The sequence below is a fragment of the Meles meles genome, chromosome 6, assembly GCF_922984935.1.
Source record: "Meles meles chromosome 6, mMelMel3.1 paternal haplotype, whole genome shotgun sequence".
NCBI classification, from domain to species: Eukaryota; Metazoa; Chordata; class Mammalia; order Carnivora; family Mustelidae; genus Meles; species Meles meles.
Window position 1 is genome coordinate 5,346,134 of NC_060071.1, and position 24,474 is coordinate 5,370,607.

Genomic DNA, 24,474 nt, shown 5'->3' on the forward strand with positions numbered 1-24,474 from the left:
TTCAACTCAGGTCATGATCCTAGGATCCTGGGATCGAGCCGCATATCAGCCCTGCATCAGGCTCCCTGCTCAGGGGAAACTATTTCTCTCCCTCTGCCTACAGCTCCCCCTGCTTGTGCACTCACTCACTCTCTCTCTCACTCTCTGATAAATAGATAAAATCTAAAGAAAAGAAAACTACAGACTGTATTTAATTCTTGATCCACCCTATGAGTCCACTCTTTTTTTTTTTAAGATTTTATTCATTTTTTGAGAGTGAGTGAGTGAGAGAGAGAGCACATGAGCAGGGGGAGAGGAGAAGCAGAGGTCCCGCTGAGCAGGGAGCCCAACGTGAGCCTCGATCCCAGGACCCTGAGATCGTGACCTGAGCTGAAGGCAGAGGCTTAACCCACTGAGCCACCCAGGTGCCCCCTATGATTCCATTCTTTTTTTTTTTTTTTAAAGATTATTTATTTATTTATTTGACAGACAGAGATCACAAGCAGGCAGAGAGGCAGGCAGAGAGAGAGGAGGAAGCAGGCTCCCTGCTGAGCGGAGACCCTGATGCGGGGCTCGATCCCAGGACGCTGGGATCATGACCAGAGCTGAAGGCAGAGGTTTAACCCACTGAGCCACCCAGGTGCCCCTATGATTCCATTCTTAATGGCAGCATTTCTTAAGGTTTGGTGCCCAACCCCCCTGTAACAGAATCATTTGTTATAAAGGCAGAAACCTGGGCTACAATCCAGTCTGCAAAACTCATAATCTCTGGGGATGGGAGCCAGGAATATAAATTTTATTTATTTATTTATTTATTTATTTATTTATTTATTTATTTATTTGACACAGAGTGAGAGGGAGCACACGCAGGGGGAGTGGCAGGCAGAGGGAGAAGCAGACTCTCCGCCAAGCAAGGAGCCTAATGCGGGGCTCAATCCCTGGACCTGAGATCATATCCTGAGCTGAAGGCAGATGCTTAGTGGGCTGAGCCACCCAGGCGCCCCAGGAATATAAATTTTAAACAAACACCTGGATTCCAGCAAAGTTGTGGACAAAGGTAAATGGAAAACAGTAAAACACTTAGAAACACTGGATAAGACATAACAAAAACTGTAATGCATACTTGAACTCACAAGAAAAGACAATCCTCAAGTGACTAAAAATCAAATCGTAAGCCTGTAGTTATCTCTTCCAGTAATCTAGGAGCTTCAAGGTTTGGGTTCTTTTTTTTTTTTTTTTAAATTAACTTAACTCCATACTTTATTCAGATTTCCTTGGTTTTTATCTATTATCTTTTTTCTGTTCCTGGATTCCACATGACATTTAGTCATCATGACCCCTTAGGCTCCTCTTGGCCATGAAGATTGGAGTTTCAGTTTTTAATGTCCAGAGAGTTAGACCTGGAACCCAAGCCAGGACCTCAGGTGTGTGGGGGGAAGCAGCCCGCTATGGAACCTGAACATTCTCGGATGTTCTGGTTGGTTATGCTGCAAACGCAGATCTCTGATCATTCTTTACTGGGCCGTTTCTCAGGGTTGTGTTGCAGCAGGCAGCCTGGAGGGATGAGGTAATGCCTTTCTCTGGCACAAAGAACAGGCTCATTCTTCTCCTGTAGCAGAAGCCACTGCGTGTGTAGGCATCCGTGTGGGCCCTTCTGCATCACCCCTGTGGGACTTGGTGGGTAAAGGGAATTGACCCAGAAATGATGCTCGTGCTGCTTGCTGGGTGGTGTCTCTGACCCAGGAATCTCTTGCCTCCTCTCAGAATCCATGAATCAGTAACCGATTCACGCATTAACTTATAAATTTCAGCCTGAAATAGTGAAATCTACCCATTGGCAAAATTAACAAAAGAAGCCTGGTTGTGTCTGGCGGTGCTCGGGGTGGGGGGGATCCTTGAGAAACCAAAAATTTGGCCCCACCTGGGTTTAGGGTCTGCATTCACAATATCCATGTAATAAAAATCCTCATGTCTCGTAATTGATTTTTCTGTAGCTCATAGAACAAAGCATGACTACATCTGAGTCATATTCCCACTACCCAGGATTACCACAGGAACCGCCCCCCCCCCCAAGTCAAGCCCCCTTAAAGAGGAAAGCATAGTTAAAAAATTAGGAAACTATTCACCATATGCAAGAGCCAGTTGATGCACCAAATAAGATCAGAGCTCCCCACACGGGCTAATAGAACTACATGCTGAAAGAGAATATAAAATTGTATAACTAAAGGCATAAAAGAAAGGGGGGGGGAGTAAGAAAAGAACAGGACTCTGAATAAAGATCAGGCTAGATTTGGCAAGATTTTCTGGATAATAATTATTTATAATTTATTATAAATATTTATTTATTTGAGAGAGAGTGAGCTAGAGAGCACAAGCCGAGGGAAAGGGAGAAGCTGATTCCCTGCTGAGCAGGGAACCTGACAGGGCGCTCCATCCGAGGACCCTGGGATCATGACCTGAGCCAAAGGCAGCCATTCAACCAACTGAGCCATCCAGATGCCCCTAGGAAAATAATTCTTAAAGAAGAAAAACCTTAATGGACAGGTTAAGCAGCCGATTAGATAGAGCTGATGAGAGAAGCTAATAAAGTGGAAGATAGATCTAAGGATATCACCCAGAACGTAGCACAGAACTAGAGTGGAAAAATGTGAAAGGGAAGTAAAAAGAAATGAAAAATAGAATGAGAGCCGTTTGATATGCATCTACCTGAACTTCTAGAAGGGAAGAACAGAGAATATGGAGAAGAAGCAATAGTTGAAAAAATTTTTTAAATTTTCTAGAACATTTGAAAGGTGTGTAGCAGAGTCTTCCAGTTTCTGCAGGATCTGTTTTCCCCTCATCTAATCCAATGGTCCTCGGCCTCACCTGACAACTTGTTAGATCTGCAAATTCTCAGCCCCATCCAAGACCTCCTGAATCGTACACTCGGAAGTGGGGCTCAGGAATCTGTGTTTTGATAAGCTCTCCAGGGGCGCCTGGGTGGCTCAGTGGGTTAAAGCCTCTGCCTTCAGCTCAGGTCATGATGTCAGGGTCCTGGGATCGAGCCCTACGTCGGGCTCTCTGCTCAGCGGGGAGCCTGCTTCCTCCTCTCTCTCTGCCTGCCTCTCTGTCTACTTGTGGTCTCTGTCTGTCAAATAAATAAATAAATAAAAATCTTTTAAAAAATAATAATAAGCTCTCCAATGATTCTGATCAATGCTAAAGTTTGAGAACCACTGTTCTATCACAATAGAATCCTGATTTTTAAAATTTTATATACCTGTTTGAGAGAGAGAGAACGCAAGAGAGCGTGAGTGGGTGGGAGCCAGGGAGAGGGAGAGAGAGATCTTTGTTGTTGTTGTTTTGTCAGAGAGGGAGAGCACACAAGCAGAAGCAGGATCCCCGCTGAGCAGAGAGCCGGATGTGGCACTCCATCCAGGACCCTGGGATCATGACCTGAGCCGAAGGCAGAGGCTTCACTGACTGAACCACCCAAGCATCCTGGGCGAGAGAGAATCTTAAGCCCGCTCCACACTCATCAGCATGGAGCCCATCCCAGGGCTCTATCTCATGACCCTGAGATCACAACCTGGGCCCAAATTGAGAGTCAGGTCTAACTGGTCCTGTACACACTTTTGTCGCTTCCCTCCTCTGCTGCCACTGGTCCACTTTCTAAAGTTCTTTGATACAAATTATCTCACCGCTTATTAGCTTTTTCCCTTCCCCTGGTTCTCAGGCACTTTGTTTTTGGCTTTCTTTGTTCTGCTTTGGCACTTACCATCGGTCCATGTGTGGTGGGCCATAGCTAGGCCTTCCAGCAGAAAGCCCCTACTTGGACAAAGTGAAAAGTTAAGGCATAGGCAAGGAGAGCTTGAAGAAGTTGGACACACCAAGAATTTCAAGACCCTGAACTGAACCCAGACTCAGCACCCAGATGACCCAACTGCTTTCCAGGTGCAGATACTGGTACTTCAGCAGACGTGGAATCACAAACCTGGGAACTTTATTTCGAAGCTCCTCAGGCCTGCCGACCATCACCGCCACCACCCTGCCCATCCCTGTATGAAGAGCAGAAGAAAAAAAAAAAACGGGAATTCACACTCACTAATATGTCTCCTTTGACTGAGTCAGGCATTGGCAACTGCTTTTTGTAAAGGGCCGGAGAGTAAATAGTTTGAGTTTCACAGGCCATAGGGTCTTATCTCCTTGAAGCTACTCACCTTCCCCATTGCAGCAGGAAAGTAGCCACAAACAACACATCAATAAATGGATATGGCAGCTTTCCAATAAAACTTCACTTACAAAAATGGACGGGGGACAGATTTGGCCCATTGACTATAGATGGCTGACCCGTGGGCTAAGTTATTCTGAGAACTTTTCATGTTTGATTAAGATTGTAAGAGAATTGCTCAGTATTTGTGGGAATCAGTTATTTTAAGTGCAGAGTTTTGAAGACTTTTTAAAGAAGATTTTAATTATTTATTTGACAGAGAGAGACAGTGAGAGAGGGAACACAAGCAGGGGGAGTGGGAGAGGGAGAAGCAGGCTCCCCACTGAGCAGGGAGCCCGATGCGGGGCTCGATCCCAGGACTCTGGGATCATGACCCGAGTCAAAGGTAGACGCTTGATGACTGAACCACCCAGGAACCCCTTTTGAAGACTTAAAAAAAAATCTTCTGGCCTCTTTGGCTGCTGGTGCTGTTAGCTTAATTACTGTTCTTCCAAAGATAATCTTTCCCTTGTCCTTGGTTACTTTACAGTTTTGTTATACTATGTTGAGCTGTGGATTTTGTTTTATTTATCTTGTTTGGAACTCCATATACTTCTGTCTGAAGATGTATATCGGTGAGGATTAGATTTGGCTATAACAGAAAACCTCCCAAAAAGGGACCTTAAGCAGGATGAAAGTTTATTTCTCTCTCATGTACAAGTTAAGGTATTACTGGGGCACCTGGCTGGTTCAGTCTGTAGAGCACTTGACTCCTGATCTCAGAGTAGCGAGTTTAAGCCCCACATTGGGTGTAGAGCTCACTTAAAAAAAAAAAAAAAAAAGTCAAGGTATTTATCTTGTTGCTTTGCCATTCACAACCTCAATTTCACGGTCATCTACATTCTGAGCAGCAAGATAGAGGAAGGTGAGACTAGGGAAAAGGGCAGATGCACTATGTCTCTTAAGAGAGGTTCTCAGGCTGCTACATTAACTTCTTTTTATAACTGTGCCATTAAACAGAACTTACATGGCCACATCTAAATATAAGAAAGTCACATGCCCAACTAAAAATCAGGATTTTATGGGGCCCCTGGGTGGCTGAGTCGGTTAAGTGTCCGACTCTTGATTTCAGCTCAGGGCTTGATCTCAGGGTTACAAGTTCAAGCCATGTGTTGGGCTCCATGCTGGGTGCAAAGCCTACTTAGAAAAAAGAGCCGCATGCATGCACACATAGCTTACAGTCAGTTTAAAACTAAGGGGTATTTGTTCTTTCTTACTTTTTTGTGATGTTGATAGTAATACATACTTGCTTTTTAAAAATACAAATCATTTAGAAATGTGTAAAGCAGAAAATAAAAGTTTCCCAGTAGTCCCTACGTCCCCAAAGGGAGCTATTATAGTTAACCATATCCTGATATGTTTATACAAATTTTTGTATTTAAATATAAAAGATCCTGGTTTGATTCCTGTAACAAAGGCCAAAATAACAGGGCTTTAAACAAAATCGATGCTTATCTCTCACTCATGTAATGATCTAGAAGCAGTCCAGAGCTAATATTGTGGTTACACAGTGCTGGGATCCTAGGTCCCTTTGCTACCATTCTTCTGCATTCTCAACACAGAGTTTTTATCTGATGATCTAAGATAGCTGCTCCCGATCTAGTTACAACATCCATATTCCAGCCAGTGAGCCGGAGAGAAGAGAAAACAGGCCACTCCCCCTTTTCAAGCAACTGCCTGAGAAAGTTGCCTATACTACTTCTGTTCACACCCTCTGGGGAGGAACAGAATCGCATGACCACACTTATTTGCAAAGGATACCCTATTGGGTGGAACATAAGCACATGACCATACCTTTTTGCAAGGGAGAGTGGGAAATGTAGTCTGTAGCTGGCTTTAGTTGGGCAATGATGAACCCAGCTAAATCTCCAGATTACTTTTAATAAAGGAAGGAGGAGAGAATGAGTATGGGGAGACAACTAGCAATCTCTACTACAGAATATTTAAATTTATATATTTAAAATGTGTTTATTTCCAGAAAAAAGGAATCTATACATATTTATCATCTCTGTCGTAATTATGATTTTAGAGTCAAGGATCACCAGAGATTTGGGGAAAGCCTCTAGATGGAGGTCAAAATAAACCAAAAAAAAAAAAAAAAAAATGAGCTCAGACAAAACAGAGGCAGACAATGTAAGGAGTAGAAGAAAAGGTAAAGACATAAATAATCTGTAATTAATAGTTCATTCATGCAATGAGTACAGGATGCTATTAAAAAAGAAATATTCAGGGGCACCTGCGTCGCTCAGTTGGTTAAGCCTTTACCTTTGGCTCAGGTCATGATCTCAGGGTCCTGGGACCGAGACCCAGATCAAGCTCCCTGCTCAGCAGGGAGTCTGTTTTCCCTTCCCCTCTGTCCTCCCCTCTGCTCAGTCTCACTCTCTCTCTTCTCTCAAATAAGTATAAAATCTTAAAGAATATATTCAGAAACCAGGAAAAAGCTCTTAGAAGTTAAAAATATAGCAGAAATAAAAGTTCAATAGCAGGGTCAGTGGATAAAGTTGAGAAAATGTATCAGGAAACAGCGACAACAAAAGAAAAAGAAATAGAAAATAGAAGAGAAAGTATATGAAAATTAGCAATTAGCAATTTAGAAGATCTGTTAACTGGCTGGTAGATTTTCCAAAAAGAGAGAGCAAAGTAAATGAGAAGAAAATTATCAAAAAATAAGATGATTTGGGGGTCCCTGGGTGGTTAAGCAGCTGACCTTGGATTTCAGCTCAGGTCATGACCTCAGGGTCTTGGGACTGAGCCCCTGGTGGGGATCCCTGCTCAATGGGGAGCCTGGTTTTCCCTATCCTTCTGCCCCTCCTCCTGCTCATGCTCTCTCTCTCAAATAAATAAATCTTTTAAAAAATAAGATAATTTTTCAGAACTGAAGGACACGAACGTCTAGTTTCTACATACACATCACTGCCCAGCACAATGGACAATGACAGAAGCCCCACACCAAGGCAAATCATCGTAAAACACCAGAACATTAAGCCTTCAGAGAACGGGGGTGACAAAACAAAAATAAACAATAAGGCCCTCAAAAACCGGGTCACCCACAAAAGAAACAGAATGCGAATGGCCTTCTCAATAGCAATGTGAGAAGTGAGAAAACAGGGAAGCAATGTGTTCGCGGATCCAAGTGAACAGGATTTCCAGTGAAGAAGACTATGCTTAGCCAAACTATCACTCCAATATGAGGGTAAAATACACACACACACAACACACACACACACACACACACAGTTGCAAGGGTTTAATGTACTCTTTCTTTGCTCAAGAAACTAGGGGGGAATGTTCTCCGCTACAGTGAAGAAGTATGTGAGGCTCCAGCACAATCGGGCCGGGGTGGGCGGGGGGCTTGCAGGAAGCAGGTTAGAGGATGGACAAGGGGTGAAGGGACCTCAGGATGATGGTGGGGCAGCAGTCGACCCACATAGCAACCGGTCTGGGTGGGACAAAAAGTCAAAGTGCCCTGGAAGGGAAGGTCCCGCCAGACCGACCATTCACAGATGCAGTCATATCTTCCACTGTTCTGCTGGAGAGTGGGAGAAAAGGATTTGTAACGGGTTGAGAGAAATCTAAGTAAATTAAAATCAGAGGCAGTAATTAACTTCCCCTGCCCCCACAACTGTAGAAAAATGAAACTATGGTATGCTAGGTAAGCACTTACTACTGATTTACCAAAAATTATTATATAACGACACTGAAAGAATGGGAGCAGGATGATCAAACTTTTGTTGAGGATACAAAATAGCCAGAGCGTCCTTCTTCAGGGTAGAAAAGGAATAGTCAATATCTAACACGGAAAAAAAAAATCACAAAACAGCAGGACAAGCTTATTTATGGGGAAAATGGGAATTACTTCTTTTTAAAATTATAGGCCTTGGGGTGCCTGGGTGGCTCAGTTGTTAAGCGTCTGCCTTCTGCTCAGGTCACAATCCAGGGTCCTGGGATCGAGCCCCATGTCCAGCTCCCTGCTTGGTGGGGAGCCTGCTTCTCCCTCTCCCATTCCCCCTTCTTGTGTTCCTTTCTGTCTCTCTCTCTCTCGTGTGTGCAAATAAATAAAATCTTTTTTTAAAAATAAGATTATAGGCCTTGTAAAACTATTGTTAAACAATTTGCATGTATTTATTTAAAAAATTGAAAATGATCAGGCTAACAACCATAATAAGAATAGAAATGGAATGAGTATCTTCCGAATCAGATCCGGGAAATGTGGAAGTAAAAACCAGTCATTCAGTGCAATAAAATGCATGGTAGATAAATGCTTCGGTGAGTCGCTGGATGAGTATGGTGGAGTTAGCTCATAACCCATTCCTGCGTCTTCCTGGGCCCTCCTGTATTTCAAAAGCTAGGATTCTGGATTCGGTTTTGGGGCTCTTCTGATCAAATTTTCTCTTACTTGATTTGTAAGGTGGAAGAGAAGCAGAGTGTGGGTGTGTGCTGTTTTTGTGGGTGAGCACTGCCTTAGGGGTGTCTCATTTCTCGTGGTGGGTTCCAATCAGGACACTAGCCATGCGGTTCACTAGCCAGCCGTTCAGTTACGTGGCTTCCAGATGGGGCCAGTAAGGGCCAGTGGCTCTTTTGGTGGCGGATCCTGCAGCATGCTTCTCCACCTCACTCCTGAAGGTTCAGCCTAGACCCTACTTCTCCCGCCCTCCAGAGAAGCCCTTTAGCCATTTTATACACGATAATAAATGCTTTGTACCTAAGCTATCTAGAATGAATTCTGTTCTCTGAAACTGAACCCAGATGCTATAACAGGAATGCAGAAAATAAAATATAAAGAAAAAATATGTTAAATACCCCCCAAATAAAAGAGAATTCAATTACAACGAGAATAAATCCAATTATAATTACTAGAACAAGCTAAACTCCAGCTAACAGAGATAGATTCTCATATTAAAATTTCGAAAAAATGCGGCTGGATGCTAGGAGACGCATGAAAAACAACGAAATACGGCACAGTAGTTAAAAGCCATAAACACAGGGGCACCTGGGTGGCTCAGTGGGTTAAAGCCGCTGCCTTCGGCTCAGGTCATGATCCCAGGGTCCTGGGATCGAGCCCCACATCAGGCTCTCTGCTATGCAGGGAGCCTGCTTCCTCCTCTCTCTCTGTCTGCCTCTCTGCCTACTTGTGATCTCTGTCTGTCAAATAAATAAAATCTTTAAAAAAAAAAAAAAGCCATAAACACAAATGTATCTCAAAAACATAATAGGAAGTGAGAAAAGTTGCAAAAGATTACTCAGCATGATGTCATTTTGAAAAACTGAAAATCGACAACTGGAGCTCTGTACAGTTGGCAGAGCCCCGTCTGTCATAACGCTATAAAAACACGGGGAGGAACGCGATGCACCAGCCTGAGCCCAGTGCCGGGGGAGGAAGGAGAACTACGGGTGGGGCTTTACTTAGGTCTAATTTTATATCTCTTCAATAAGCACCAAGTAAACGAAGCGGCATGTTTTCTGTTTAATCTCGAGTGGGGGGCGTGGGTGTCGTCAGTGGACTCTTCTGGAGCGTCCGCGCGTCGCTGGTGTTGTCTAGTTGACGAAACACAGCCCCCCTGTCCGCGCGGTGCAGGCGCCGTCGTGGGAGAGCAGCCCCGGGGCTGCAGAAGTAGGGGGACGGCGGGGAGGCTGGCCCCAGGCCGGAGCCGCGCTCTGCGGAGGTCCCGGGGAGACTCGGCAAGAACCTGGATGAGGGGCCGGGGCTGAGGAGCGAAGAGCTCGCACCAGGGCGGGGATGGCGGCTCCCGGGTGCGCCCCTCACCAGGTGGTGTTTTGGGAAGCTCCGCTGCGCGCGCGCCCGAACGGACCGTGAACTGAGCCCACCGAGGGCGGCGCGGGCCGGGGACGGGCCTGGCGGGCGGGCGGCCGGACGCCCCGCAGCGCGGGAGCCGCGAGAGGGAAGGCTCGAGCTCGGGGCGCCCAGTCGTCTCCCCCGGGAGCAAAGCGGCGGCCCGGGGGGTTCGGGGAGGCACGAGGGGTGGCCAGACGTCGGCTGGAAAGTCGTAACGCGAACCGCGCGGCCAGGATGCCCCCAGCTCCGGAGCCCGTCAGTCACACAGCGGCTCCCGCACGTCGGAGCCTGCGTGCTCTGCCGACCGGGCTCGCGGCGAGTCTCGACGCCCCGGAGGCCCGGGGCCCGGCTGGGAGCGCGGGGCCGGGCGGCGGGGCCGGGCGGCGGGGCCGGGCGGCGGGGCCGGGCGGCGGGGCCGGGCGGCGGGGCCGGGCGGCGGGGCCGGGCGGCGGGGCCGGGCGGCGGGGCCGGGGCCGGGCGGCAGGCGGCGGGCGGGCCGCGCCGAGGGCGGGGCCGGCCGCGCGGGGGCGGACCTCGGCGCGCTCCCGGCCGCTCGCTGGCTGTGGGGCCGCGGCGGCTCCTCTGCCGGGTCGCGCCGGAGGACAGGCCTTCGGGCGGCGGCTCGGGCGGCCTGTGGACGGACGCGCGGGCCGAAACGCAGGCCCCGTGCCCGCCGTCTCCCCCTCCCGCCGGGCCGGGCCCGCGCCATGGCCGCCTCGCCGGGCTCGGGCAGCGCCAACCCGCGGAAGTTCAGTGAGAAGATCGCGCTGCACACGCAGAGGCAGGCCGAGGAGACGCGGGCCTTCGAGCAGCTCATGACCGACCTCACCCTGTCGCGGGTGAGCGCCCGGGGCCGGGGCCGGAGCCGGGGCGCGGGCGGGCGGGGGCGGCCGCCGCGGCAGGCGAGCGCCGGCGGGGCCGAGGCGGCGGCGGCGGCGGGGCCGGGCCGGGGCCGCGCGGGGGAGTGGGGTCGGCGCGGCCTCGGCCTCTGGGCGCTTCCCCGCCCGCCGGCCCCCGGCGCAGCCCGCAGAGGCGCGAGGGTCGCGGGGCCGGGTGAGCGGGGAGAGGCAAGGGGCCGGGCCGGGCGCGCGGGGCGGCGGCGCGAGGGCGGCCTGAGGGGGAGGGCGAACGGAGCCCCGGGAGGAAATCGCAAACAGCTCGGAGGCGGGCGGTGCGGCTTCTCGTGTCTCCGCACATCCTCCGCCAGCCGGCCCTTCTGGACGGCGGGGCGAGGGGGGCCGCGGGGCCCGGGCCGGGGGGGAGCCGGGTGCACCGTGAGCCCGGCGCCGGCGCTGGCCGAGGGCAGCGAGGGGGGCACCGGGGAGGCGTTGCGAGCCGAGGGAGGCTTTCCTCTCCGCTTTACTGCGCTCAGCGCGGAGATTTAACGAGAACTGGCAAGGTGCACAGCGTCGCTGGTGACGGAGGAGGGTCCAGGAGCAGTGAGTAAGGCGCGAGCCGGGACAAACACCCGGAGGTTGGGAAACTGTTGAGGGAGGCAGTGGAGGATGGAGAGCCAAGAGGAGTGTCCGCGCAGGGCTGCAGGGAGGAGGGTCAGCGGGAGCGGGCCAGGCCTTGAGGCTCCCGAATGCTGACCTTGAAGGACCATCGCGAACCCGGGGGAGGATATGCAGATGCTGGGCAGGGGGCAGGCTTGAAGGGGAGCTGAGAGCCGAGTTGCACGCGGCGGGTCCCGCTCACTCAGCTGCAGACACTTTTTTTTTTTCTTTTATTTTGGCCAAGTACGGGGTTTGGGAAAACTTCGTGAATCTGCTGCCTTTTAATTGGGAGATTTTCATTAAAAAAAAAACAAAAAACAAAAAAAACTTTCCTCTTTTTTTCTTTCTCCCTTCCTTCCTCCCTCTTTCTCTCCCTCCCTACCTCCCACCCCCCACCTTCCTTCCCTGGTCTCTCCACTCTTTTTCTTCTTTTCCTATCTTTAGATCCATATTTAAAATTGGGGGACCCGGTAGAAGTCATCCTGAATTCCCATATGACAGACAGCTTTTGCCCGGAGCTGGGTGGTGGTTGCCCCCACAGCTGGAAGTGGATTCTCTAGTTGGCCACAGTTGACACACCCTGTCATGAGCTCCCACGCCGAAGCTAGGTGTCATTGGCCATTTATCATATTTTTGATGTTTTCCTTTCATGAAATGAACAGGAAATGAAATATTTCTTATATATTTATATTTTTATGCGAAGTAAAAATAGAGAGAAAGAAGACTGAGGATTTTTTTTTTTTAAAGACTTTACTTATTTATTTGAGAGAGAAAGAGGGAGACCACAGAGGGAGAAGCAGACTCTCTGCTCAGTAGAGAGCCACACCCGGGGCTCGATCCCAGGACCCCGAGATCATGACCTGAGCCAAAGGCACATGCTTAACCTACTGAGCCACCCCGGCACCCAAAGCTGAGAATTTGGATAGAAGTTTATCCTCATGCCCTAAATAGCTTCACTCATTTATTTATCTGCCTGGTGTCCACAGGCATATACGTGTGTGACCTTGGTTAGATTCAGGGATGGACGTGATGAGCTCAGAGCACATTGAGAACAGTTGGGTGAATGCTGAGGGCTAATGCTGGGAGGTGTGTTGTTACGTGTTGTTTAGATAAAGTGTGTGTGCAAATACAGGCACTGTTTGTCTATACCCTTAGAGTTGATCCTATCTCTCACCGGATTCATAAACCCTCTTTAAAGCATCCCTGATAGATAAAGCCATGAGTAATGTATGGAGTCTTTTTTGCTTTTGTAAGATTTTTAAAATTTATTTGACAGACAGAGATCACAAGCAGGCAGAGAGGCAGGCAGAGAGAGAGAGGAAGGGAAGCAGGCTCCCCGCCAAGCAGAGAGCCCGATGCGGGGCTCCATCTCAGGACCCCGGGATCATGACCTGAGCCGAAGGCAGAGGCTTAACCCACTGAGCCACCCAGGCACCGCTGTATGGACTCTTCTTAGGCAAAATTTTTTCACAGATCCTTCATGTTTATTTAAATGAGTTTGGTTATGTTACTTAAATATGCTCAAACATCCACTGTACATAAAGTCCTTTGATTATAACTGTGATACAACCATAACTAAAAGACATGCACAAAATAAATTCACTCAACATTAAAAAAAGCAATAAATTCAAATTCACATCATTAATTTGATACGACATATGCTGTTTTGCTGAACTCAGTTGAAACTCTCAGGATGGGTATGACGCGAAGACGTATAATTTAGGTTTTATTGAGTTTAGTAAGGCTGATCAGGTATGCCCCACGGGGTAAGTCAGTTCAGCCATCATGTTCTGAGTTCTAATTACTACAAAATTAGGATGTCACTTTGCCCTTCACCCGGTATAGGACATCATTTATGTGTTAATTCCTTCCGCGTTCTTTCTCTGCTACCAGTTGCTGATAAAATAATACTACTTTGGTCCACTGTGTTTATATTTTTTAGTGTATTTTCAATTTTTTAAAAAAGTAGTCTCCACCTTTTTTAAAAAAGTGATATTTTTTAGTGTATTTTCAATTTTTTAAAAAAGTAATCTCCACTTTTTTAAAAAAGTGATATCCACCTGGGTATCAAACTCACAACCCCAAGATCAAGAGTCACATGCCTTACTGACGGAGCCAGCCAGGCGCTATAAATGTACCTATAAAACAAAGGCAAATGAGAACACTGCATTTGCTGAGTTGTATTTTCTTATTTAAAAATGTGAAAGATTATTTTCATAATGCAATTTACAGAACTGAGCACTTCTCTTAGATAACACGTAGATTCCCCATCATGTATCTGTAAACCTGCAAGCGTCCAAAGATCCCAGATGGAGAAGAATCCATCGAGCTCATTTTATTCGTTCGTTCATTCATTCATTCACAATTAATTAACGAGAACTGATTTTATTTATTTATTTATTTATTTATTTATTAATGAGAGCCAGGGGAAGGGAGAGAGAGAATCCTAAGTGGTCTCTGTGTCCAGTGTGGAATCAGTCTCACAACCCTGAGATGACCAGAGCTGAAATCAAGAGTTGGATGCTTAACCACTGAGCCACCCAGGTGCCCCCAGCCAGTTCATTATTGGTCACTGGATGGCAGATACACTGATTTTCCACTATCAGACATCGATCATCAGTCTTTCTTTCGGAGCCTCTGCTGGCCTCCAGGGCATTCTCTACATAATCAGAGTCAATCCTTCAGAGTTCTGGTTAAATCCTGTTTGCCTGGTAGGTGGGAGAGACTAGATTATGGGGAATTTTTCACTCTAGCTTTAGCGGTTCAGCCTTATTAAGAAGCAGTGGGAATATTTTGAGAAGACAGTGCTAGTGGGCTTACTTCAGTGGTGGTACCTGGGATGCTAAGAAGGGTTCAATAGTGGAAAGAATTTGTTCCTTTGTTCATTCATTCATTTGTCAGTGCTGGAGTTCCCACTGTGGTTAGTGGGGTCTGTGTGTAGGCAGAGATGAAGACATGGTGCTTCAAAGGTCTTATTAATTTGTTCATCAAATACTTACTGAGTCCAGGTTAGGACAGACATTGGGGATTATAATAGTGAGCAAGCAAAACACAGTCTCCTCATAGATTTTAGGATTTAATGGAGAAGATATTCCTTTGACAAGTAAGGACACATTTTAATGACTATTACAAACGGGGAAGCAGCTGTAGCTGTGGAAATGAATGGTGGGGAGTCCTACCGTTCATACCATGGGGTGGGGAAGCCGTTTGAGGGTATGAGGTTCAGCAAGGGGACAAAGAGGGTGGTTTGAGTTGAGGCATTCACAAGCAGCAGATTGTAGAGACAGGATTTGGGACTTGATCTTAAGGACAGGAAGGGGTTGAAGTAAGGGAGATTTGCGTCTTAGAAGGATGCCTGTCGCTCCAGAGCGGTGGATAGGACTGCGGGGGAGGTGGCAGAGAAACCCCAGGGAGGTCGAGGTAGTGTCCGGGAGATGTGATGATGGCCTCGACACCCGGGTGGTCGTGAGAGGGAGGCAGAGAGCTGAGCAGCTCAATACTCAGAGCTAGAAATGACCAAACTGGGTGAATGCATGATCCCCAGCTTTCAGACCTGAGCCATTTCAAGGTGTCCTGCATTAAGAGGGGGAGCACTGGTGGGAGCAGGTGCCTCAGTGTCAGGAGATGCTGAGTTTGAGGTGCCTGTGGGGCATTTCAGTGGAGATGGTCCGGCAGGCAATTGTTTATATGGCCCTGAAGACATACAAGGATCTCCAATTAAAGAGGGAAGTCTAGGCTAGTGATATAAATGTGGGTACGTTTGGTGTGTGGTTGTGGTAGTAGATTCAGCTGCCTAAGAAGAATTTCTAGAACAGGGGCGCCTGGGTGGCTCAGTGGGTTAAAGCCTCTGCCTTTGGCTCAGGTCATGATCCCGGGGTCCTGAGATCGAGCCCCGCATTGGGCTCTCTGCTCAGCGGGGAGCCTGCTTCCTCCTCTCTCTCTGCCTGCCTCTCTGACTACTTGTGATCTGTCTATCAAATAAATAAATTTTTTTTAAAAAGTAAAAAAAAAAAGAATTTCTAGAACATATCTTGCAAATTGGTGACCTAAATTCTAATTTGGTCCTTGTTGGGGTAGGGGGGACAGGGTATGCCTGAATCTGTTTTGTTTGTTTGTTTGTTTTTATTTTTTATTTTTTTTTTTAAAGATTTTATTTATTTATTTGACAGAGAGAGATCACAAGTAGATAGAGAGGCAGGCAGAGAGAGAGAGAGGGAAGCAGGCTCCCTGCTGAGCAGAGAGCCCGATGTGGGACTCGATCCCAGGACCCCGAGATTATGACCTGAGCCGAAGGCAGCGGCTTAACCCACTGAGCCACCCAGGCGCCCTGTTTGTTTGTTTTTAATTAGGACCAACGGTGAATATTGGCATTTTATTTATTTATTTATTTTTTAGATTTTATTTATTTATTTGAGAGAGAGACAGTGAGAGAGAACATGAGAAGGGAGAAGGTCAGAGGGAGAAGCAGACTCCCCATGGAGCTGGGAGCCCGACGTGGGACTCACTCCCAGGACTCCAGGATCATGACCTGAGCCGAAGGCAGTTGCTTAACCAGCTGAGCCACCCAGGCACCCGAATATTGGGATTTTATATTAAAGTTTGGATTCTGGCTTCTTTTGAAAAATGAAATCATCTAATAACACTCACTCCATTTCCACGTGGTAGCAGTTGCCTGGAGCTCCCATAGTGGCTCCCCTGCCCTGGAAAGTGCATGTACGTGTTCAGTTTGCCTCAGTCCCCACCGCTCCCTGTGGTGTTCCTCACAGTGGTTCCAGGAGCTTCCCTTAGTTCTCTTCCGCACTTGGCACCTGTAGACATTTGAGTTTGTGAGCCCTGCTTCAGAGTGAAATGTGGAGGGGGCCAAGGGAAACCCAGGGAGCTCCACCATGGAAAGGGGAGGCAGAAGAAAGGAGCCAGCAGAAAAGACCAAAGAGCAACCAGAGAGGGAAAGGAGAGCATGTCCAGCCGCTAAGCCCAAAGCTGCAGACTCGGTCTGACAGGTTAAGGACGTGTCCTTTGGTCTAGTCAAGTGGAGGCCATTGGTCATCTGGGTGAGAGCCCCTGTGTTCCCAGTGACCTGGTGGGGATGGAGGTTGCGAGGCAGCCAGGACCAAATGGAAGGAGAGAGAGACAGGATTGGGAGCTTGTTCTAGAAGTTCAACTTTGAAGAACAACTCGTAGTTTTGAGAAACGGTGGTGTAAACACAGCACATCAGCCTGGAGCATTCAATTAGCTTGAATATTTGGGGAGAATCATTTTTATATTAAAACAAACAAATATTAGATGTGTTCTGTGGCAGGGAGACCTCTAAGAGAGGAGAAAAGAGGGGCACCTCAGTCGGTGAAGTGTTTGCCTTCAGCTCAGGTCATGATCCCAGGCTCCTGGGACGGAGCCCCCCATCAGGCTCCCTGCTCAGTGGGGTGTCTGCTTCTCCCCGCCCCTCCCCCCTGCTTCTGCACACATGTGCTCTCTGTGACAAATAAATAAAATCTTTTTAAAAAAAGAGGAGAAAAGAGTAGACATACTGGATTTGGGCTAAATATTGAGCGCCATCTCTTTGCCAGATGCTGTTCTTGACTCCTTTACATCCATTATCTCCTGTGGTTTTCATGGTGCCCCTAGGGAATGTATATCTAGATTACTGGTCAGTTTGCAGATGAGTAAACTGAGGCTGGAGAGGTACGGTTGCATGGCTGATTAGTGGCAGAGCTGGGGTTTGAGTGTGCCTGTGACCCTGCATGTCTGTGTACTTGACCGCTTTTATTCCCCTCCCCCCCAGGATAGCTACTTATCCCAGCAGCATGTGTTGAAGACACTTTCCCCATTGCATTGCTGTGATACTTTTGTCAAAAATCAATTGGGCTTGGGGCGCCTGGGTGGCTCAGTGGTTTAAGCCGCTGCCTTCGGCTCAGGTCATGATCTCAGGGTCCTGGGATCGAGTCCCGCATCGGGCTCTCTGCTCGGCAGGGAGCCTGCTTCCCTCTCACTCTCTCTGCCTGCCTCTCTGCCTACTTGTGATCTCTCTCTGTCAAATAAATAAATAAAAATCTTTAAAAAAAAAAAAAAATCAATTGGGCCAGATGTTGTGTGGGTCTGTTTTTGGACTCTCTCTTCTTTCCTGTTGTTCCCCACCTCTCTGTGACAGTTGCTCCTGCTTGAATTACTGTGGCTTTAGAGTAAGTCTGGAAGAAAGATAACAGCCTTCCAACTTTGCTCTTTTTAAAAATTGCTTTGACTACCGTAGGTCAGTTTTAGGATGATCTTGTCGGTTTCTATAAAAAGGCCTGCTGGGATTTTTGTTTGGGATTGGCCGCTGTGAGACTTTGTATCTTATTTTTTTAATTATCTTTTTAAAGGTTTTTTATTTTTATTTATTTGACAGAGAGAGAGAGGGAGCATAAGCAGGGGGAGCAGCAGAGGGATGGAGAAGCAGGCTCCCCGCTGAGCAGGGAGCCCGATGAGGGGCTCGATCCCAGGACCCTGAGATCACGACCTGAGCCGAAGGCAGAGGCTCAACCATCTGAGCCACCCAGGCGCCCTCGTGAGACTTTTTATAAAAAGGGAGTTAGTGAGGCTTGGATTTCATTTCGTACAGACATTAAAGGACGTTCCACTAAAGTGTGTGGCTACAGGCTAGAGGCTGCTAACTTAAGTTCCAGCATGAGGCATGTAGGGAAAAGCAGTGGAGGAGCCAGGAATGAGTAGGTGGTAGCCAATCTCAGGCGGCGGTGGAGGAACGATAGGGCGCAGTGAGGTCTTGGGCAAATGGAGCTCAGGCTGTGTGCGGGGGCGGGGGGTGGGCAGCGGCTTCTCAGCTCCATGCATTGTTGCCACGCAGGGACATACATCCACTCCTGCTTGATCTTGCAGTCAAGAGATGTTGGAAATCCAGGTTTTTATACAGTCTTCCAATCCAGAATGAAAGTTTAAAGCATTGAGTGGGTCAGTATCATATTTACGGGTCAAACAGAACTCTCTAAACGTGGCCCCTGGCCTGCCAACCCGTCATCTCCGCTTAGGCTACTCATTCTTCGGTGCCCGTTTTGATCATCAGGAAGCAGGATGGTGTTGAAGACAAGTCTCTAAGGTTCTTCCCAATTCATGGATTCTAGATCTCAAAAGAGGAAGATATCACAGTTACTCAGGGGTTTAGGAGGTAGCGGCGAGTATCATGGGTGACGATACTTCGAGAAGTTGTCCACAGCTTTCCATTTTACACCCCACTGTCATGTCTTTTCTCTCTTTTAATCCTTCTGTTGTCTTTGTGGAGTAGACGGCAGAGTAATTTCCCCAGCTACGTGAGAGCTTCAAGGCACACAGTCAGGTCTTCCGGCTCCGAGCGCAGGACTTTTCTCTCCAAAGCACAGCGGTCTCTGAAGACTGACGACTCTAGAATAGGCATCTGGGGAGGGAGAGCAGGTATGGGAGACGGTGGGAGGGTCTTAGGCTCAGGTGAAGGCAGGTGTCCAGCTCGATTTAGAACTTGGTTGAAGTGTCAAAGCTTTTCGGTAAAAGTTGAGGCCTTTGTGAGAACTCTGTAAAGGCAGGAACCTTGGCATGTGTTCATCTTAGTAAGACAACGTCTGGCACAGTACCTAACATACACGGTTAAATGCCTTTGGTTTTGTGTTTTAAAGAATTATTTATTCATTTGTTTGTTTATTTGACAGAGAGAGAGAGAGAGAGCACGCACAAGTAGGCAGAGTGGGAGGCAGTGGGAGAGGGAGAAGCAGGCTCCCCGCTGAGCAGAGAGCCCGATGCGGGGCTTGATCCCAGGAACCTGGGATCATGACCTGAGCTGAAGGCAGCCGCTCAACTGATTGAGCCAGCCCGGCGCCCCACAGTTAAATGTTTTATGTAAGTGAATAAATGGATGGATTGATGGAAGAAGGAATCAAAGGCTTACGATCAAGGGGGCCAAGAATCTTGTCTAGAGAATTTCAAGGATGGAGAGTCAAATGCTTCTGGTAAGTGCTTTAAGAGTGTTAAGATCAAAAGCTCAGACTTCATTGTGGTCATTTAGCTGATAGATGGAAAAGGCTCACTCTGTCCTCCTTCTCATATTTGACTCTTGGATCTGGGTTCCGATGAATAGTTTATAGCTGCCTCCCAGGGCAGTGTGTTTGGGAAATCAAATACTGTGGGTACAAGGAAGTTAAGGCCACCAAGGGGTTTTGTTATGCCTTTAAAACCTCCAGCCAAATATAGGCTCTTATCTTTTGGAGATGCATACTGAAATATGGAATGATACAGTGTCTGGATTTCTTTCGGTGGGGTGCCGTGGGCCGTCAGGGGGTAAAGATGAGATGAGATGAGATGGACATGAGATCATCGTGGAAGCTGGAAGCTGTTAGATGGGGTTTCGTTGTACTCATCTCTATTTTGTATATATTTGAATTTTTCATAGTAAATATAAAAATAATAAAATCGGCATAGGCCCAGCAATGCTTTTGGTCAACCAAACTTCATTTTTCTCTGAGCTTGTAAATAGTATGATCATTGAAAGAAATGGGGGGGGGGGGGCGCGACTGGGTGGCTCAGTTGGTTAAGCCTCTGCCTTTGGCTCAGATCATGATCCTGGGGTCCTGGAATTGAGCCCCATGTCGGGCTCCCTGCTCAGTAGGGAGTCTGCCTCTCCCTCTCCCTCTCCCTCTGTTCCTCCTCCCTGCTTGTGTTCTCTCTCTCAAATAAATAAATAAATCTTAAAAAAGAGACAAATGGAACAAAGAAAACGACCGTGGCAGATACAAGAATGATGTGTGTGTGTGTTTAAGAGAGGGAAGGGTTGGGGAGGGGAGTGGGAGGGTAGAGGGAAAGCGAGAGAGAGAATCTTAAGCAGGCTTCGTGCCCAGTGCGGAGACGATCTCACAACCCTGAGATTATGACCTGAGCCAAAGTCAGGAGTCCAGTACTTAACCAGCTGAAGCCTCCAGGGCCCCAAGAATGTGGGTTCTGAAGTAGCCGTAGCTTGGTCTCCTCCAGCTGTGTGACATTGGGCAAATGTTGAGCTTCCTTAAGTCTGGGTTTCCAGGTCTGTAAAGGCAGGATGATACAGTCTCCCTTGGTGGTCGTGGTGCGGGTTAGGGATGAAACGGGCAGAGCCTCTGAGGACAGCATCTGGCTCATCTCAGGGGCTTCTATTGGTAGCTTTTATTATTATTAGACAAAGGGTCTAATAATGAAAGACTTCAGGGTTCCCATCGCCTCTTCCTTCCCCACGTGAATATAAGTGCCAAGAGTTACGTAACCACAGAGAACTCTCAAAGACCAAATCGGACCGCTTGGGGGTTTACAAGAACTGTAACCAGTTTACTGCCTTTTGAAAAATGAAGCAAGGAAGCGCTTGCAGAAGAAAGGCACCTGAAAGCAGCAGGATGCCATCTGATACCTGTTGAGTTAGCCTCCTCCTTTCCCCAGTTAAGGATGATATTCAGTGTTAGTGAGAGTTCTCTCCTGAAACCGTTTTCTCATACGTACTTAGTATACCCGCTGGGATCGCATATTGAGAGCCATTGAAAGGCCTGGATGCAGAGACTCCGTAATCACTCTTTGGAATGTGTTCTTAGGAAATAATTGGGAAGAAGAAATGTTATATAGCCATTAAAGATGATTAATACCGTAGGAAAGAGTTAAGATGTAAGCCTGCGAGATTGCACCCAAGTTGTGATTACTGTCCTGCAGGTGTTACGCACACGTGTGAGCGGAGAGTGGACGGGCACCAGGGAAGGCAGCACGGTTCCTGTGTTAGTGTCGGAGAGAATGGCTTAGTTTTCCTTTAAGAGACTCTTCTACTGCTGTTCAAGGTGGTGCCCACCTATACACGCACACTCAGAGACCTTGCAAAGACCTCACTATCACCGCGCCTGGGACATTTGGAACATGGGCAAATTCTTCCCAAAAATAGACTAGTCACAAATCAGAAGGCACTGGAAACCTGCAGGTTTTAGGTAGAAAAGAAACTGAAACCAAGACTTTCACTCTTGAACCATTTCGCTACAAAGTACCCATACTTCAGTGCGTCTCTCAGATCTTTGCTGTCGTTTCTCAACCGTCTGGAAATCTCTCTGTTTCCAGGTCCAGTTTCAGAAGCTTCAGCAGCTGCGTCTCACGCAGTACCACGGCGGGTCCTTACCGAACGTGAGCCAGCTTCGGGGCAGCGCCGCGGAGTTCCAGGTACCTCCAGAATTCCCCCTTCAGGCCCGTCGAGTGTGGAAGGATAGGCAGCCGTTGTCCTCAGAAAGATGGGATCTTGAAGGGTAAACTGGGCCTAAGTACCATTCGGAGTTCTTCTGGGAAGCCCATCATTCCTTCTCCTAGTTTCTACATCTTGACCTAGTATTACCTCGCGGGCTGGCTAGGGCGGCACTGTCCAGGAGAAATGTACCGTGAGCCACGTACGTGATCAGACTTCTCTAGTAGCCACAGTAAAGACGAAGAAACAGGTGCAGTTGATTTTAATATTATTCAAATAAGTTATTATTTAACCCTGTAGATCCAGAATATTATCAGTTCATTGTATAATCAGTATAACAAACACAAATGCGCTATTTCACGTTCTTTTTGAAACTTGTACTAAGCCTGAAAGCTGGTGCCCATTGTACACTTAGAGCTCGTTGCGGTTGAGACTAGCCGGATTTCCGTACCTTCGTGTGTCGGTCTCTGCTATGCTGGACATGCAGATCTAAGGCTCGGATACGTGGCCTCTTGCATTTAGGTTAGTACCTCAATCGTTCATATCATTGAAGAACTTTGTTCAAAATAACATGGAATCGATATTTCAGACAATGGTATAGGATATTGTTGTTAAGATCCGAATTAGACACCCCAGTCTCTGAAAAATAAGGTACCTCTCATAGTTCTAATTAAACAATGGAAGATTTGGTGTTGAAGTTGGGGACTTTAAGACAAGGTGTAAGTTGATTTATTTGGATGCCTGTCCGTGTTAAAAGCACTGTCTTCTTTCTCTGCTGTTAAAAGCTGGGTTCACTTGTTTGAAAGCAAAAGTATTATTTAAAATAGAGACTTCCGTTTGAGAGAGCTAACAGGGGCTCTTAAGTATAACGGTTATTAGAAAAGGCAAAATGTGGACAGACGTACACCCTGTTACCCTGGATCTTGTCTTTCCTACGTTGACGCTGGAATCCCACTGTGCTGCTGGTATCAGAGCCCTTCCTTGGTAGACCAGACGATCTTCTGCATTGGCCTGTTGGATCATTCAGTATCCAGATAAAGCAGGTCTCTGCTTTATGCTGGATTTCATGCTTCTGAAAACAGAACGCTGCCGACGTGTGCTGTGTTTGAGATCCTGACTTTGTGGTATACTTGGTAGTCAACTTCAGAGGACTGTAGGTAGAACTTACTATCCTGCCCCTGTCCTGTTGCAGTGGGGAGTGGGGGTCGCATGAACTAATAGCCCTTGACCTTCCCAGGATTCTTTCTTTGAATACTTTGTTTTTTTTTTAACCTCCTTTTTTTTTTTAAGATTTTATTTATTTATTTGAGAAAGAGCAGGAGCACCAACAGAAGGAGAGAGAGAAGCAGACTCCTTGCTGAGTAGGGATCCTGATGCGGGTCTTGATCCCAGGACCCTGAGATCATGACCCGAGCTCAAGGCAGATGCTTAACCAACTGAGCCACTCAGGCGCCCCTGAATACTTTTTTTTTTTTGCTTTGAAACAATCACAAACTTACAGAAAAGTTGAAAGTTCAGTACAAATAACTTTTTTTCCCCCTTGAGAAAATAAGTTGCTAACATGGTGCTCTTTCACCTCCAAATATTTCACTGTGTATTTTCCTGCAAGCAACGACGTTGTCTCTCATAACCCAAACCGAGCCATCAAAAGCAGGAAGTTAACAGTGGAATGTTATAACCATCTGAGCCACGGGCCTTCTGTGTGGCTTCACCGTGTGCCCATTGCCATCTTCTGCAGCAAAAGGATCCAATTCAGAATTACCTGTGTTTACTGTCTGTAGTCTCCTTCAGTCTGAAAGTTTTTCGGTCTTTTGACATTAAAGAAATTATTTCTGACTTTTATGACTTTAGCCACTTATTTTATTTTTTCAGTGTTCCAAGATTCATTGTTTATGCCCCATACCCAGTGCTCCATGCAGTCCGTGCTCTCCTTAATACCCACCACCAGGCTCGCCCATCCCCCCATCCCATCCCCCTCCCCTCCAAAACCCTCAGTTTGTTTCTCAGAGTCCACAGTCATGGTTTGTCTCCACCTCCAATTTCCCCCAACTCACTACTCCTCTCCTCCTAATGTCCTCCATGCTATCCCTTATGCTTCACAAGTAAGAGAAACCATATGATAATTGACTTTCTCTGCCTGATTTATTTCACTCAGCATAATCTCCTCCAGTCCTGTCCATGTTGATACAGAAGTTGGGTGTTCATCCTTTCTGGTGGCTGCGTACTATTCCATTGTGTATATGGATCACATTTTCTTTATCCATTGTCTGTTGAAGGGCATCTCAGCTCTTTCCACAGTTTGGCGACTGGGGCCATTGCTGCTTTGAACATGGGGTACAGATGGCCCTTCTGTTCACTATATCTGCCACTTTCGAAGAGCACCAGTCGGGTATTTTGTAGAATATCCCTCAGTTGGGGTTTGTCTGATGCTTCTTCATGATTTGATTCAGATTTGTGTCTTTGGCAGGAAGAGCACAGAATGACGCTGAGTGCCCCTGTAAGTGGATGACTCTTTTGTCCTGTTACCAGCGGTGCTCACTTTTATCGGTTAATGGTGTGTATCAGGCCTCTTCATGTTGAAGTCACTGTCCCCTTTATAGTTAACAGCTATTCTGTGAGGAGATACTCCATCCTGACCCTCATCAGACTTTCATGCATCCTTTTATTTATTTCTGTGTATCTGGTCTTGTGGCTTCTGATTTTATTCAGTGGCTTATAATCTGGAACTAATATTGTGATTTGGGCGCTCACATTATCTTTGCT

General features: G+C 47.3%; 1 protein-coding gene across 3 annotated transcripts in view; it reads left to right on the plus strand.

The window, feature by feature from the left end:
* Nucleotides 1–10,600: 10,600 nt before the first annotated feature.
* CRTC3 (CREB regulated transcription coactivator 3) overlaps nt 10,601–24,474 on the plus strand; it is a 96,099-nt gene continuing 82,225 nt past the window's right edge. For 2 of the 3 annotated variants that reach the window (XM_046010431.1, XM_046010432.1), the window contains exons 1-2: nt 10,601–10,861; nt 21,594–21,692. In XM_046010431.1, coding sequence (XP_045866387.1) covers nt 10,730–10,861; nt 21,594–21,692 — 231 coding nt within the window. In that variant the 5' untranslated portion in view covers nt 10,601–10,729. Of the gene's footprint in view, nt 10,862–19,374; nt 19,487–21,593; nt 21,693–24,474 lie in introns of those variants that run through there. The other variant, XM_046010433.1, reaches the window with a different exon arrangement.